General features: G+C 37.6%; 1 protein-coding gene across 2 annotated transcripts in view; it reads right to left on the reverse strand.

Annotated features, from left to right (window-relative positions):
- Positions 1 to 15,305, reverse strand: part of RAB2A (RAB2A, member RAS oncogene family) — a 45,977-nt gene that overhangs the window by 21,115 nt on the left and 9,557 nt on the right. For both annotated transcript variants that reach the window (XM_084279937.1, XM_084279936.1), the window contains 4 exons: positions 13,744 to 13,815; positions 10,234 to 10,301; positions 1,454 to 1,536; positions 11 to 103 (listed from right to left, as the gene is read on the reverse strand). In XM_084279937.1, coding sequence (XP_084136063.1) covers positions 11 to 103; positions 1,454 to 1,536; positions 10,234 to 10,301; positions 13,744 to 13,815 — 316 coding nt within the window. The remainder of the gene's footprint in view (positions 1 to 10; positions 104 to 1,453; positions 1,537 to 10,233; positions 10,302 to 13,743; positions 13,816 to 15,305) is intronic.

Below are 15,305 nucleotides of genomic sequence, written 5' to 3' on the forward strand. Positions count from 1 at the left end.
TAAATTTTACCTTTTATTTCCAATAAGCATTATAACCATGTTGGAGTTGGAATGCTGACGAGCATCTTCTAACCAAGTTGTCAAGTGGTTGAAAGTGTCCCTCCTAAGTATGCAAAAGAATGAAAATTAAAAGCATTATTTCAAGAAATCTTTCTCTTCTGTTTGTCAGCTTCTCTACTTGAGTAACTGACTCATTTATTAGTACACAAGCTCCAGGGATAAAAGCTAGTAATCCCTTTGTGAGAGGGAGAATAGGCAAACAAAAATTTAGTAAACAAGGAGCATTAATGAACTCTGCCTAAAACCTAATTGGAAACATGTCTGATAAAGAGTGAAGAGGATTCTTGTACTGGCAAGAATCTGTAGTTTTATATACAATAAAAGTCCGTTCAGTAGACTAAAGTCCCTAACAGCCTCAACAAACACCACCACAAATGATTACATACTCACACAGTAATATCTGTTCTACTGATGGCAGCAACTGGTTGAAAAATTTTGGTGAGTTTATAAACTGAATAATGAATTTAGCCAAGCCTTTTTAAACTAAGGTACACAAGCATGGCAGATTTTACAGAATGTGTGCACTAACTATGAAATCACACGCTTATAAAGCGTGTTTGAGATTTCACAAGTGTAAACCCACCTATTTGTGAATCAAATTTGCTGGAAATCCAATGGAAAGAGCAAATTGCTTCCTGGTATTTTAAAATAAAAAGGGCTCAAAAGGAAAAAATGTCTAGAAAGTCTCTAGTAAATATTACTGCTGAATACAACAACAAGATCCAAGATCCATAAACGGAGCCACACGTCCTAGTAGATTTTGTAGCCTCAACACTTTCATAATCCAGCCACAGCACCCAAAGTTTTGCAGGTAAGTTGTATAAGGATTTTATTCCATACAGCACAAAAACCTTACTCACTCCTTAGTACCCACTTAAAAAAAAAAAAAAAAAAAAAAAATCACACCAAGACCTGTATTTTCCCAACCTTATCAACACAGCAATGGTGGAAATTTCCCTGTGTTTTTATATAACTGAACTTTGCTGTGTTACTATTTCACTCTTTTGCAGAATGAAAGTTCAGTAAAAGTCTGCTATAATTAAAGAAAAAAAAATAGCTCATGGTAATAAACACACTAGAAATAAACTGAAATATTTTAAGGTCTCTCAAAAGAAAGGTAACCTAGAAATTCATGACCACATAGTTTAAAAAAAATATTTTGCTTTATTCTTCCTGAGACTCTATGTATACTTATTCCTCAACTATATAAAGTTGGAAGTATATGTGTTGATCTTGATTCTGTGCACTTAAGGAAAGCAGGCAAAACATCAGATTACAAATAACTATACAAAAAGCCAAACTAAAGTAGACATTTTAACACAACTATACACCATAGTACAATTCTACAAAGACATATAATTTTAATCCAGTTATACCTCCTTGGTATTCTCACCTTGTAATGTCATACACTAGTAAAGCCCCTGCTGCCCCTCTGTAGTATGACCTTGTAATGGAACGGAAGGACTCCTGTCCTGCCTGTAGAAGACAAAGTTTCGTTATTTCCTCTCTCAAATTTATTTTTTGGTGCTGAAAACCAGACTTAGAAACACAGAATTCTACTTTTGAGAGGATGGGGAAAAGGAAGAGTACGGAGGGGAAATCTGACAGGGGACAATTAGGGACAAAGTCTCTAACACATATAAGGAGAAGACACCAACTACAGCACAGTGCTGTTTAAAAAAATCGGAACAAGACCTCTAAACCTTTTTTGGCAATCCCTGACAACCCAATTTACTGAATGGCTTCACAATACATGAATCATTATTAGAGCACAGAATGGACTCCTAGCAACTAAGCTCTGAAGACAAATTTGAAAGGAAGCAAATAACCCAGAGCTTCACATTTGAATTCAATAACCCGCTCCCTGGGGCAGCTGTTGACACTAGAATAAATAAAGCCCATTGTAAATAAATGATGAATGACATCTTTACGCCCACCATCTGCTGGTGTAAAGGTTGTTGGAAGGCCAAGGATGCAGATTTTATCCGTTATATCATAAACTGCAGCCAGCTTTCAACAGTCTTCAGATGGAATTCTTTCAGTAATCATTTTATGATGAAAAAAACAGAAAATGGTTCTGAATTCAATTTTATACAATTCTGCTCCACAGTTAATCAATTTCCTCTGCACTTGATAAATAATGCTTGTCAAACAGCTACAGGATGCAAGAGTCATCTTCATATGCACTGGTGAAAAACTTCAGAGATCCTACATAAATTAGTTAGTTCCCACAGAAAAGTATTCTGTAAAAATCTCATCACTTAAAGGAACATGCTCAGAGGAACACAGGCCTGAAAAATAAATATTAATAGATGCAGACCTTGAACACTACTGAAAAACATGAGCATGGAGGGCTATCTAGCACCTGACAGTTGTTAGAAGAAACACTTAGAATATTTAGTAATAACAGAAGCTGTAGCATAATTAAAACACAGACCACAATTAATTAATGCTGAAACCCCCCTGTATGCATTAAGATAGTTATCTGCAAAACTAAAGGAAATTACCCTGATTTAAAACCATGAAAAGCAAGAATGAAATTTTATCAAAATACAAGCCACCCTTCAGTCCTATTTACAAAACTAGTGTACAGAGAACTTTTTCTTCTCACAGTTTCTGTATTTTCTTAATAAAAAAGTCCTGAATTCAAGACGCTGATCTAGATTCTGCTTTTGAACACCACCAGTGGCACAAGTTTCGACATGTTCAGCTTTCAGAAAGTGTCCTTATCTGCCCAAATAATCCGTTACTTCAGTTTAAGAAACCCCTTTATCTTAGCTGTTCCAGTGGAAAAGACCACACATCTAATAGTTTCAACATGATCTGAATACACTAGCATGTGCACTTGGCTCAGAGTCCAAGTGCATCTTTATGTAAACTAAGGTAACAGAATACAGACAATCTGCTAGAATGCACCAAAGAATAGTAAAACCCCCCAAGTTTTAAGATCTACAGCTTTTCCTCGGTGTGGTGACTAGCTCAAGGGTACCTGCAGAAAACATTTTCCTTCTATCTAGACAACAGACAAGTTATTGTTAACAGTGTACTCAATGCATTGCCTAGAAATCATACATGAAGTAGACTTAGCCTAACACATTAAGATTGCTTGCTTCACCTTCCTAAATTCACCTTGTCCAACCCCTCAGCTCAAGCAGGGCCACCCAGAGCAAGTTGTTCAGGTCTGCATCCAGTAGACATTTAAACATCTCCAAGGATGAGACTACACAAGCCCCTGGGCAACCTGTGACAGCAGCCACTAAATGAATGTTACACAGGGCCGTATTACATCCCAAGACCATGCTACAGCTGGCACAGGCAACACAAACCTTTGCTCCAAGGCAACCCTTTGCTATACCCACTTTCAGAGTTCTACTGCAATGGAAATGGGAAGCTGGAAGATCTTTTTTTGGTAACACATAGACCACGACAGCTATTTCACACATAGAAATGCTAACACAGACAAGGCTGCCTACAGGAACCAATAAATACACACTGAAGGTGCATCCTTTCTCTTCAGAGATAAAGGTCCAACACGGTAGTTTACTAATCATGGAAAAATGTGGGTGTCTGATAAACAAGTGGTATTTTAACTGCTAAGTAACATTCTTTTGGGCTTTAAACTTTTACAATTCCTATGATACTGCTTAACAAAAACAAATTTTCTGACATGAGACACATCATCATAGTTCTAGGAGTTACAAGTCTTCAAGATAGTACAAAAATCTTCACCCCCAAATGAACTGTAGAACTGCATGAACATATACCCCACACGCCTCTCTAAATACATCTCAGTACAGAGACCAAAACACAATTTCAAAACAATGATGTAAGAAGAACATGCAACATTATCAATCACCTTAAGTCACAGAGATAGACAGAGATTTAGGGCCTTCACTCAAGTTTTCAGGAACATTTAAGCTATGGTGTGACCACTGACAGCGTCTGGCATGTTTGAGAAAAAAAGGCTCCAAGTGTTACTATTCCTACAAGAAATTTCCATGTCATTTCCAAATGTGTGGTGCAGTCATGTAAGTGTCAGCCACAAAACGCGCTGGAAAGTCTCTGCTATCAAAAAGGGTTCACTGCAAGCTCTTTAAAGGCCCATTTTTTTCAACTATAAACTAAGGAAGAGGAAAAAACCCCACCGTGATGCAGTACAGAAAGTAGTTAGGCAATGAAATAGGATCCACAACAGCCCATCTCCCTAGAAAACAATCCATTAATTTTACTGAATTCTCCTTCCTTAATGTTGCAGAATTTGGAAAGTTTCAAGGACAAAGTTAACTCAAGTATATCTCAGCAGGCCTTCAATGTCCAAGCTAGCCAACAGTTTTTATTAGGAGGAAACCTGACTTACACATCTACATAAACTACATGCACCATAGCTAGTAGCTCGACTCCTTCACTTTAAAAAGGTGCATACAAATGTGGTATATTCAAACCCAGTGACAGAACACTGCATTCACATTGGGAATTATTACTCATTTAAGCTTGCTTACATTTTAGTAAGCTGTATAGAAAACTAAGGTGACATCTAACAACCAACCAACTCACACAAGTGTCACACTACCTACGACAACTGCCAGTTGGGAACTACTCCACAAAGTTGATCCCTGGAACTAAGTGTTCCAGAGAGGGGAGCACTACATACATACCTTTGAATACAGTTTTGGAAGTTATAAATAAATTAACAACCTTTTAGTCACAGGGTAACTTGTTTATATGAATGCATTAATCTTTCTTGCAACCATGTGTCTACTCCAGAATAAAAAGAATTTTGAGTTCATGTACTAGCATGCAGTACAATGAAGAGACACAGAAGTAGTATAAAAAGAAAAATTTAAAAAAATTAAAACCTGTTGCCTTCCAGTAAAGACTTTGCTGAATAAGAACAGAACTAAAGATGCCTATGCAGAAAAATCTGTAACAATTTTAAAAAGTGCCAGAATTTAAGTGGAGGATTCAGCCAAGTTACACGTTGCTTCAGAATAACCCTGCCAACATCCTAATAAGACCTGAAATGGCAAAAGGACTAGAGATCCCCCAGGGTGAAACTGTACATATGCCTAAATACAGATCATCTGTACACATGGCTTCTGATGTTGTTGACTGCATGCAATTTCGACGATCAAAGCAATTCCCACCACAGAGAAACAGAAGGCTTTACCCCTCCATCATTAGTAGCACGCTTATGTCTTATTTCAGTTCATAAATACATTTGAAACCTTTAGGTTTTAAGTAACTATGCTCATTAAAATGGGAGTTCCACTATGGACAAAAGAAAATGATTCACCCTCCATTCCTCTAAGGCCTTATCCTAAGCAAAAGTGTGCTCTATTACTGTAGAAAGCCACAAAAACTGGCATAAAATAATCTATAATCAGCAGGAAAATAAGATAATAGTAAAGATAAACACATTTCAGCACAGCAGTTTGTGAACACTAAGCTAGGTGTACCAAGTTACCTTCACTTCCCAAAGTGCCATCACAGGTCTGAACAATAAATAGCTACCAGAACTGAATGATGGTCCTATTACACAAACCACAACAGGATTAACTATTAAATGGACAGATTTTCCCCCTCCAGCCCCCAATCAATGAATCCAGAGATAAGGTAATGATCCAAAACAGCAGCAGTCACAGCTGATGATTAAACTAGTTTCAGGAACCAAAATATATCCTCTGCAAGTTCTTTTACTTTGTAATAGTGAAAGAAAGGGCCATGGGCACCAAGTCATCATGACTTGAGCCATCATGACTTGAGCTCACCAACTGCCCATGAACATAAAAATATGCTCTGACTACCAAAGCAAATGGAAAACATCATGAAGTAGACAATTAGTAAAGAGCTCCTGGGTGTGAGGGCTACATCTTAGAGATTCTCAATATCACTAAGATGAAATGAACGTTCACTTAATGAATTAAGGGAACTTTATTTCGGTCTACAAGATCCAAAGCATTTGCAAATACATGAAAAATAACTGAATTTCCAAGTAGGATTAGTATATTAAGAATATTTGAAAGTGGATAGAGAAGTCACACCATGGTTATAGGGAAAATCATTATGGCTTTCAACAATTACAGCTTTCATCTTGCACAAATGTGCTTCTTGTTTCAAGTTCTAATAGAAAACACTGTCAATTTAATTTAAAAGGTCACTTGTATTGAGACCAAGGAATTGTTATTTGAAACTAACTTACAAAAACCCCAAATTATTTCAGAAATTTAGGATTAGTCTAAGACTAATCTAGGGAAGACTATAATGATTTTAGAAATATAAGTATGAAAATAAACTTTCTTAATCACATATGTCCATGAAATGAAGCAGAAATAGTTAATATTATATTTAAATAATTTGTATCAATTGAATTTAGAGAACATAAGCAGTACTACTTAGTATCATCACTGATGTCTCCCCCTGAAGTGTCTAAGAGACCTTAAAATTCCCTCTTACAACTATAGCTTATTTTTGTTCATCAACAAAGCCTTGTTAGTAACAGTCAATACAATACACAACATTCCACCCCCCCCAGCCACAAAATGAAGGCTACTGACTCAGCTGGTAACAAGCCAAGTATCTCTCCATAACAATGAAATTTTTCTTAGAAGCAATTATAATACTTTTCAAGTGTTACATGCCCACAAGACAACGTTCTCCACATGTCTTGTTTAAGCTCACGAAGTTTGATACCTCGCACAAAAATCATTTTGATTCTTACCAGCTTCTGTAGTCCACTTCTAGTTCCCTAAAAGTTATTTTTGCAACCAACACTAGCTCACAGAGATCACACTTCCAGAAAAAAAAAAAAAGAGTAGCTTCACTTCTAAAGAAGGCAATCACCAACTAACTGGTTTTAACAAAAACAATTCTCGGTCTAACTACTGAAAACCATTACTAAGATTAAAGACCAAGGAAAGGAAATAATCTAAAGACAGACAAAGCAAACGAAGAATCTGGCAGATACCTGCACTCCCCCTGACTGACCTAAATACATCAGGAAAGGGAAAGTGAAACCCAAGGACTCACAACCTAAAAACCTGGGCATGCTACAGCACACAGAATGTTAGGGGTAGGAATGGACCTTGAATTATAGAATCTTTAAGGCTGGAAAAAACTGACCACATCATCCAATCCAGCCATTTGTCCCACACCACCACATCATTTGAACAGTCCTGAGTGCCACATCTACATGTGTTTTGAACACCTCCAGGGATGGTGACTCCACCACCTCTGTGGGCTACCTGTTCTAATGCCTGACCACTCTTTCAGTGAAGATTTTTTTCCTAATATCCAATATAGAATCATTAAGCAGCAAGCTTAAACAAGCAAACAGAGCAACAAGCTTGTGGAGCCCAGCCCCACAGTGGGGAGATCAGGAGCAGCCTGTAGCCAGGAGAGAACAGGACACACTTATTTGCTGGTGTAGACATACAATCAGAAGTAGAACCGACAGCAACACTTAATAATAAGCATGCAAGAACCACACTGAGTATCTTTCATGGAATGTGGGGTTTGGTTTTTTTTGTTGTTTTTTTTTTTAGGGGTTCTTTTTGTGTATGTTTAAGCAGTCTGGGGTTTTTTGTTTTGGTTGTTTTTTCTTATTCCACTCAGCCTGGTTTTACTAGACTACCAGCTTACAGGAGCAAATACTGGGCTACAATTTCTAAAGGGCATATTTGCATTCCTTGAGCATCTTTCAGTTTGGCCTCATCCAAAAGGAATTCAGTTTGCCTACTCCCACATGAAAACCAGGCTGCAGTAAGCAAAGCTAACTTCTGTAACACACTTCCAATACAAACTATGGTGCTGACAAAAAAATTGTTTTTCTTGAGTTAAGATACAAGAAAAGCACACAAATGGACCTCTCAGACACGCAACAATGTCAGCTCCAGCTGGCCCTGTAATCTCCTGCAGTCACATGCTACATCTTGCATACATTCCTGTTAAGATGTATCTTCCCTGGGCAGTGAGCGGCAGAAGACAACACAAACTGAGCACCCCTGCACTGAAATACCTAGTCAGAAAAATTTGAATTAAAGTGTGATTCTCTTAAAGCAAGTCCTTTTTCATTGTTAACCAGTCAAAACAAATTTTATCAAGTTCCCCGCTTCCTACATCCCTGCTCAGTGATGGACTACAAGCAGGTATCTAAGGCTAGCACTAAATCAAGGGAGTGCCAGTGCTGTAAGTCGGTACACACCAACTAAGCCATTAACTTTTCACCTGTTTCCTTTACACCAAGGGCAAAACAAACTTTCTCTTATCAAATAGAAGTTGTTACAGCTTAATAAATATGGAGATAGCAGAACTTACTGGTTGTTACTGATGGTAACAGAAAAGAAATTCAGGAAGTTCTCAGTCCAGCTACACAATACAGACATGGTAACCTTGGTCATTATGTGACCTTATCTTTGTGTACCTTAACACTCCTAAGTAAAACATCACAACAATTACATCATCATATTTCTTATCTTGCTATTCCTTCATCACCTTCGCACCCAAGATCAGAATGGAGACAGAGGAATTTAGATACACTTACAAGCCAAGACTAGATTGAACATATACAGGAATAACCTGTGTTTTAAAAAATCAGATTTAAGATTTAAAAAATTTAACTACAGCAAATATACTAAGTCATTCATTGCTCAACTTACAAATTATTAATTACAACACTAAAATTTTAGTGCATGAGAACTTTCAACCAATATTTTAAATTTATGTAAGAAATACTTGCCAGAGAAAATCCCTGCCCAAAAAGGGTTCCTAAATTTTAACTAAAATATAATCAAAAGCAAATCCGTTTATCAGATACTTTGCAAGCATCCAAGAGAGGAAACAGATTGCAAAGAGCCACTGAGTCAGATGCAGTAAGAACAAAGCAATCTACACAAAAAATCATTGCAGTTTACTTAGATTCAAGCATCAGATAATGGCACATTAACAAAATCAATTCAGAAGCCAAAGACAGACAGTGGCTGCATTGGTAGTAAAATCTGTAATTTTGTCCCAATTTTAAGAAACAAGGACCAACGTTCTCATGTAGTCACACTACATACTAAAAGCCTGCTTCTGAAGCTGTTCATACGGAGATTTGCTTGTCAACCGAACTTAAAAATCATTAGCCACCTTGGCAATCGGCAATCCACAGTTATTACAGTAAAAATCACCCAGGCCAGGAAAAGCCCAAAGCACAATCTGAACACATTCTTCCACACCTTTCCTCCACAGAGAACTTAAAGGAAGAACAGGTGTTAGATGCCATTTCAAGTGATGAATCTGTAAAATGACTATGGTACTCAGACCTTAGGAATTTCCCTAAAATACTGCATTTGTTTACGTTGTATGTAGGCATTCATGTATGAATATACCTGCCTTCATTGATCTGCTGTATGAAACACAGCACATACATGAGGCTATGTCTCACCTGTCAGTTCCTAAAGGTATCCTAAAATGCTATTGGAAAAGGAAATAGACACCCCTGGCTTAGGGAACACTTAAGCACATGTGAAAGACACAGCTATTAGTACAAGCATCTTAAGGCTATTGCATCACAAGTGCAGGCATTGAGGCTGACTGCTCTATGCTAAAGTAACTAACAAAAACCCCCAGCTGAATTCGCTAACGTATGTTCTTAACCTGAACCTGCCCGAAAAAGTCAGTGTCTTTTTTGGTAGGCTATTACAACTCCCTTTCCGATTACTGAACTTCAGTTCTTAAGATTTCTTCTGTGAAACAGTGAGCCATCTCTTTTACATTGGAAGTGTACACATTTCCTCTAGGAAATTCTTGATTAACAAGTTAGTAGACACATGACAGTTTCCAAACCGGCTGTTACATTAGCCAGACCCTGCATGACACGAAGAAAGATTAGCATAACCTAGAGTTCTCAGTAATATAGAAAACTTTCACCAAAAAGTGAGACAGCACAAATTCCAGTCTTACAAATCTAACAACCCAACACTTGAAGTTACAGTGCAAAGAGCAGAAAATTACACTGTTTTAAGAAAATTTCCTCTTATGATGGAATGTATTATTAAAATGCTAATCTTAAGAGGAACCAAAGAGCTGCAAGACAAAGTCTGACATGGGTATTGCTGATAGAGAGCTTAATCAGAATAAAGGGAAAGCCAGTGGAGACAGATGTTTAAATAATGTCTATGATTTATTACTTACCGTATCCCATATCTGAAGTTTTATCTGTTTCCCATCAATAGTTATCATTCGAGCCCCGAATTCTACACCTGAATAGATTTTACAAAAGATTACGTTATTAGCAGAGATCAGAAATAAGAACGTCAAGTACTGTGCGAGCAAAAGCCTAAGTTTAAAGTTAACTCAACATTGCATTTGTAAGAAAACCTCTTTCACAGTCTGCTTTTGCTTAATTTTCCAGATGCTGGAAAGATCTGGAAAGTTTTCTAGAAGAAAGGAAACTTACTTTCCAAGAACTTTTAAAATGCACTAATTAGAGCAAGTGTCAAGGAGGTATTTCCCACAAAGATTTCCAAACGATTTAGTATCTCTAGATCAGAGGGAGAAAAACGTGTCCATTTGAATGCAAACAGGAAATGGAAGAGTCACAGTTATTTCAACACTCTACTAACAGTAGACAGTTTAGAAGAAGTTAAACCTACAACTTCTTAATCAATAAAATTTTCTATTAAGCAAACATACAGATGTCATCTTCAACAAGATAAATTTTATTATTATATTCATTAACACTCATCCGCCCTCATAAAAAAGTCTTTCCAAAATTCTAGCTAGACATCAAATTTCGTAACTGAGGGGAAAAAAATTAATGCTTCAAATAAAGGGATTTTTTTCAACTGGAAAATGTAGCCTTTTTACCATCATTTAAAGCTATTTTTATATCATTAACAGAAAATTAAGCCTCAATTTATGCTATTAGTACAGTAATTAAATTCTGACAAATGCCTAGAAGACAGTGGGCATATTTAAAGGCTATCAAGTTTCCATTAATCTATGCTTCACATGTCAATTATTTCAGAAAAGAATTAATCTCACAGCTAAACTTGGTCGCTGTCTAGATTTAGGCTGAAGTCTTCCAATTAAGCAGACATGAATTGAAGTCTTCCAAACGTCTTCTAAAGCTTGTAGTTTTGGGGAACAGCACTGCTTTCAACAGAACTACTTCTGGAGAAGGGGGCAGGGAGGAACCATTCCCACCACCACCCTCCCTCCCCAGGATATCGCAGCCAAGTAAAAGCCGTGGGCCTTAGAACACTGTATTCTCTTTAGCATCCAAATAGCTGGCAATAACTGTATGGAAACAAGGAAGCTGATGAATGACAAAACGCCCTCTGAAGCTGACTGCAAAGCCAGGGAAAGGTCTTTGGACTACAAGTGTCAACAATGTAGGTACTACTTGATCTCAAAACGCAGATATAAAGCTGCTGATTTAAATCCAACAATCATTTGAATGATTACTTCATACACACAAACCCCGGGGAAGAATTAGAGGAGTATTTAAACTGTTCCATCAAAACATCCACCCAGAGAAGATTCTGAATTTGAAACAACACACAGAGTTTGCTGGTGAATTTGTTTCCTTAACGAAGGAACAGAAGGTGTTCGGGTTTACAGTAAGGGCATGTCCCAGGGGCAATGGGTAAACCAAACAGAATGTTTACAGCTGCTTTTGTTAACCATATCTACTTACAAACCTTCTGGGGCTGAGTTTTTTGTCTGGCTTATTTTGGGGGAAGGATTTTGTGTGTGTTTTTTTGCTGCTGAGTTTGTGGGTTTTTTAATCTCAACTGCATCTGCAGCTTCTCCCTCACCCCTTAATTTCTTCTAATGTCAGACACCTAAATTCCAAATGAAAAATAAATTGAGATAGATGTTGCATTGTAAGTTCTTTTAGAATACAATTATGCACAATTCTGAATGTAGCTCAGAATCAGAAAAATACCTGTTTCTAGCCCCCAATATTGTTTTAATCTCAAATTTCTTATTTTTTAGAGATAACATTTTAGGCCAGCGATACCAAAATTTGGGGCTGAATTTTGCACAGCTCTAGACCAAATGTCTTTCTTCCTCATGTCCAATTTCAGCCTCCCTTCTGTCTCCTGAGATGCTCACAGCAGGAATAGAATCTGCAGTCCCATAGGCTAAAATCATTGTATTATATTGAAAAAAGTTTGGCTACAAACACAAGCCTTTCTATTCAACCTTCAGGTTCTCAGTTTTATCACTATCAGTTGAAAGTGCATTAGATAACATCATCCTATCCCATCTCACCCTGCACAGGCACAATTTTGACCCCATGTTCTTTATGTATTTCTCTGTTTCAGTACCAGGGAGAAACATCTTCTCCTGGTCAAAGGGGACACACGCCCCCTGTTAGTTAAAAGGAAGGATGCCAGTTCCAGCCTATGTCCCTTCTTCCCTTTCCAAGCACCTGCCCATGCTCCATTCCCACATCCCTCATAGTGCTACTGTCTAGGTTCACATCCTCATCCCACTAGCTTCAGTTTCTACTCCCAGATTTCAGCTAGCTGTATGCCAGACAAAGAACTGGCACTACAACCACCCTGCTGTGGTAAAGCTGCTTCCCACAGCCTATCAGTGTGCTGATGTGACAGGGCTGCCAAAGGCATAAGTGATATATAAGGTGTCAAATATCTGGCAGGCCTAAAGAAGAAAAGATGACAATAACTCATGCCTCCCTGAAGAACTCAGTCTCTTTATTCAGCCAGCCTACCTGCTGCCAAGAACTCAGAAATATTTGAAAACTGATGTTACCATAAGAATTTGAATTATATTAGACAGCCACACAGTGGGAAGACTGTCAAAACAGAAAGGGAAGCCATAACCAAACCACCTGAAACATTTTGTTAGATAAAAAATATTTATTTATGGTTTCAAGCATCTATTTCAGCACTCCCAAACACAGGAAGTCTATCTATTCCAGGGCACAAACTAAAAATAGAGACTATGGACACATTTTATGCAAGGCTCATCATGATTAGAACTGATAGGTTCCTTGAAATAACACCAAGAAGTTCAAAGGTTTGGCAACCTTATCAGAGGCCAGCATCTGTAACCCTTAAGGTTGAAACTGATCTTAAGAAGATGCTTGCCTACAGGAGAATTTATTCCCACACTATTGCTCATATTTTGTGAGGAAAGATAAGCAACAGTTTGTGTTGTTTCTTGTAGTTAGATAAGAGGCAATGCATTCTGTCAACATGCATTCATTTCCCCTAGCATCAATATCAAATCATACCCAACACAAACGGTCCAGATTAAATTGAGGGGTCAGGAAGAAAAATCCTTGTCCCTTTAAACAGTGAATACCTTCACACTTCAATCCTTTTCTATCCAGAAGTTAGGGTAATATTCTGTTCCTTAACAAAAAATCTGCCATTTGCAGCACCACCAACGCATGTCAAGCTTGGCCAATTCTGCTTCCATGCCCAGCTTTTAGCTTTTCTGAAGAGACAGTCGACATACTATAGCTATGTTTTGGTTTTAGTTCAGAAATAAGGAAAAAAAAAAAAAAGGCATCTTTACTTAACAGGTATTCACCAGCTAAAGACTCACTACTACTTTAATACAACTCAAATCCTTCATTATTGCAGCACAACAAATTCATAAATGCATGCTGAGGTATCCTAGTTACTTAACCATTACTGCTGTGGGGGACAAAACAGGACCTACCAATAGTGAGATCGTGGACTGGTTGAAACCGCTTGTCTGTAAACTGTAACAATAAACATGATTTCCCAACACCTGAAAAAAAAAAAAAAAGAAGTTTTAAGAAAATTAAAATATATCTGGTAAGAATCAATATAAGTTAAGGGAATATCATACACTGTTTAAAATTAATTCCTAGAACTTAAGATACATTTCACCTACATTCAAGTGTACACAACTTTTTTGTATCATAACAGCTTTCAAAGTTCCAGAAACATAAGTCAAAGCAGTTATTTTAAACAATTGAACCAAAATTCTTCTTTTGAAAAAGGAGCTCTGACTTTACTTTGACTTTAAAATTAAATAGAAAAGTAATTCCTAACAGACCTTCAAAGTATCATTTCGCATCCTCTCTCCACAGTTCCTTGCAGGTCTTGCTGCTCTTCACACCCCTATGTCTGCTTCCCACTGACATAAGGTTGTGTCCCCACGGCTCTCTCACCTACCTCCTAACTTACCAGCTGAGGTAACACAAGTACCTATATGGCTGCTTACAACCACTACATGCTACTGCACAGTGGTTCCTGGTAGACCAAAAACCAGTCAAAGCAAAACTGATAACAACTAAGCTCAACTTACAGCAATCAGACACACAAACATTGTCCCCCTCAGATATCCTGATTTCTGACCCAAATCCATTAACTACATCACATTACATGCACACTGGTCAGCAAATGGACAATTTCTTCCGTATGTGAAAGCACAGGAAAGTACAAGTTAAAGTTAACAGTAGTCAAACTATGAAGGTTTGTAAACATGCTTTTTACAGTTAATTTTTCCTTGTTCTTTTACTTGAAGGGGGTCTTGTTCTGCTCCAATTTCTTATTTAAAGCCTTTTAAAACTTGACAGTCATGCATTTGGTTTACATACATTTAAACTCTGAACTGTATCACGTAACAGACAGTACTGTAACATCCAAGTTCCTGATGTACTTTGCCTTATCTGTACAGCAAGATAAGGCTGTTTCAGCCACCTGCTAGAGGTCAGCAACAGCTGATCGTAAGTGACATAACTGGTAAAGAAAGACAGCAAACAGAGGGATAAGGAAAAGAACCATACTGTAAGTCACAGAAGTTTGCATATACTGGCATTCTTTCCCCTACTAAATTCAGCGTTTAATATGTTTTCATGAGGAAACCAAGCCTAAACAATTGTAATCACTGTCCACCTGTCATTTTGGTCTTACAAAGCTAAAACGAATGTCCAGTTTCAATCAAATCAAAGATTAATAGAAGAGCTGCATTTACTTTTGTCACAATTCTTTTTGTGACAAATTGACGACACACTGAGAGTAACATCAAAAGCGATGTAGCAATTCCAGCAGCCTATGCCAATGTTGGTGCTGCTATCCCTACTCCCCTTCCCTACAGACCGTTCATGCCCTTTTCTCCACATTGCTCCAGAACTCATTTAAGCCATTTCAGTTGTCTGCTGGGTAAGCACGCTAACCTGACAAGACAAGTGACAAAGCAAAGAGAAAGGGCTTAATGCAGGGTCCAAGAATCATGAGAGTTAGTTCAAATGA

Source organism: Gallinula chloropus (genome assembly GCF_964237585.1).
Source record: "Gallinula chloropus genome assembly, chromosome: 2".
NCBI classification, from domain to species: domain Eukaryota; kingdom Metazoa; phylum Chordata; class Aves; order Gruiformes; family Rallidae; genus Gallinula; species Gallinula chloropus.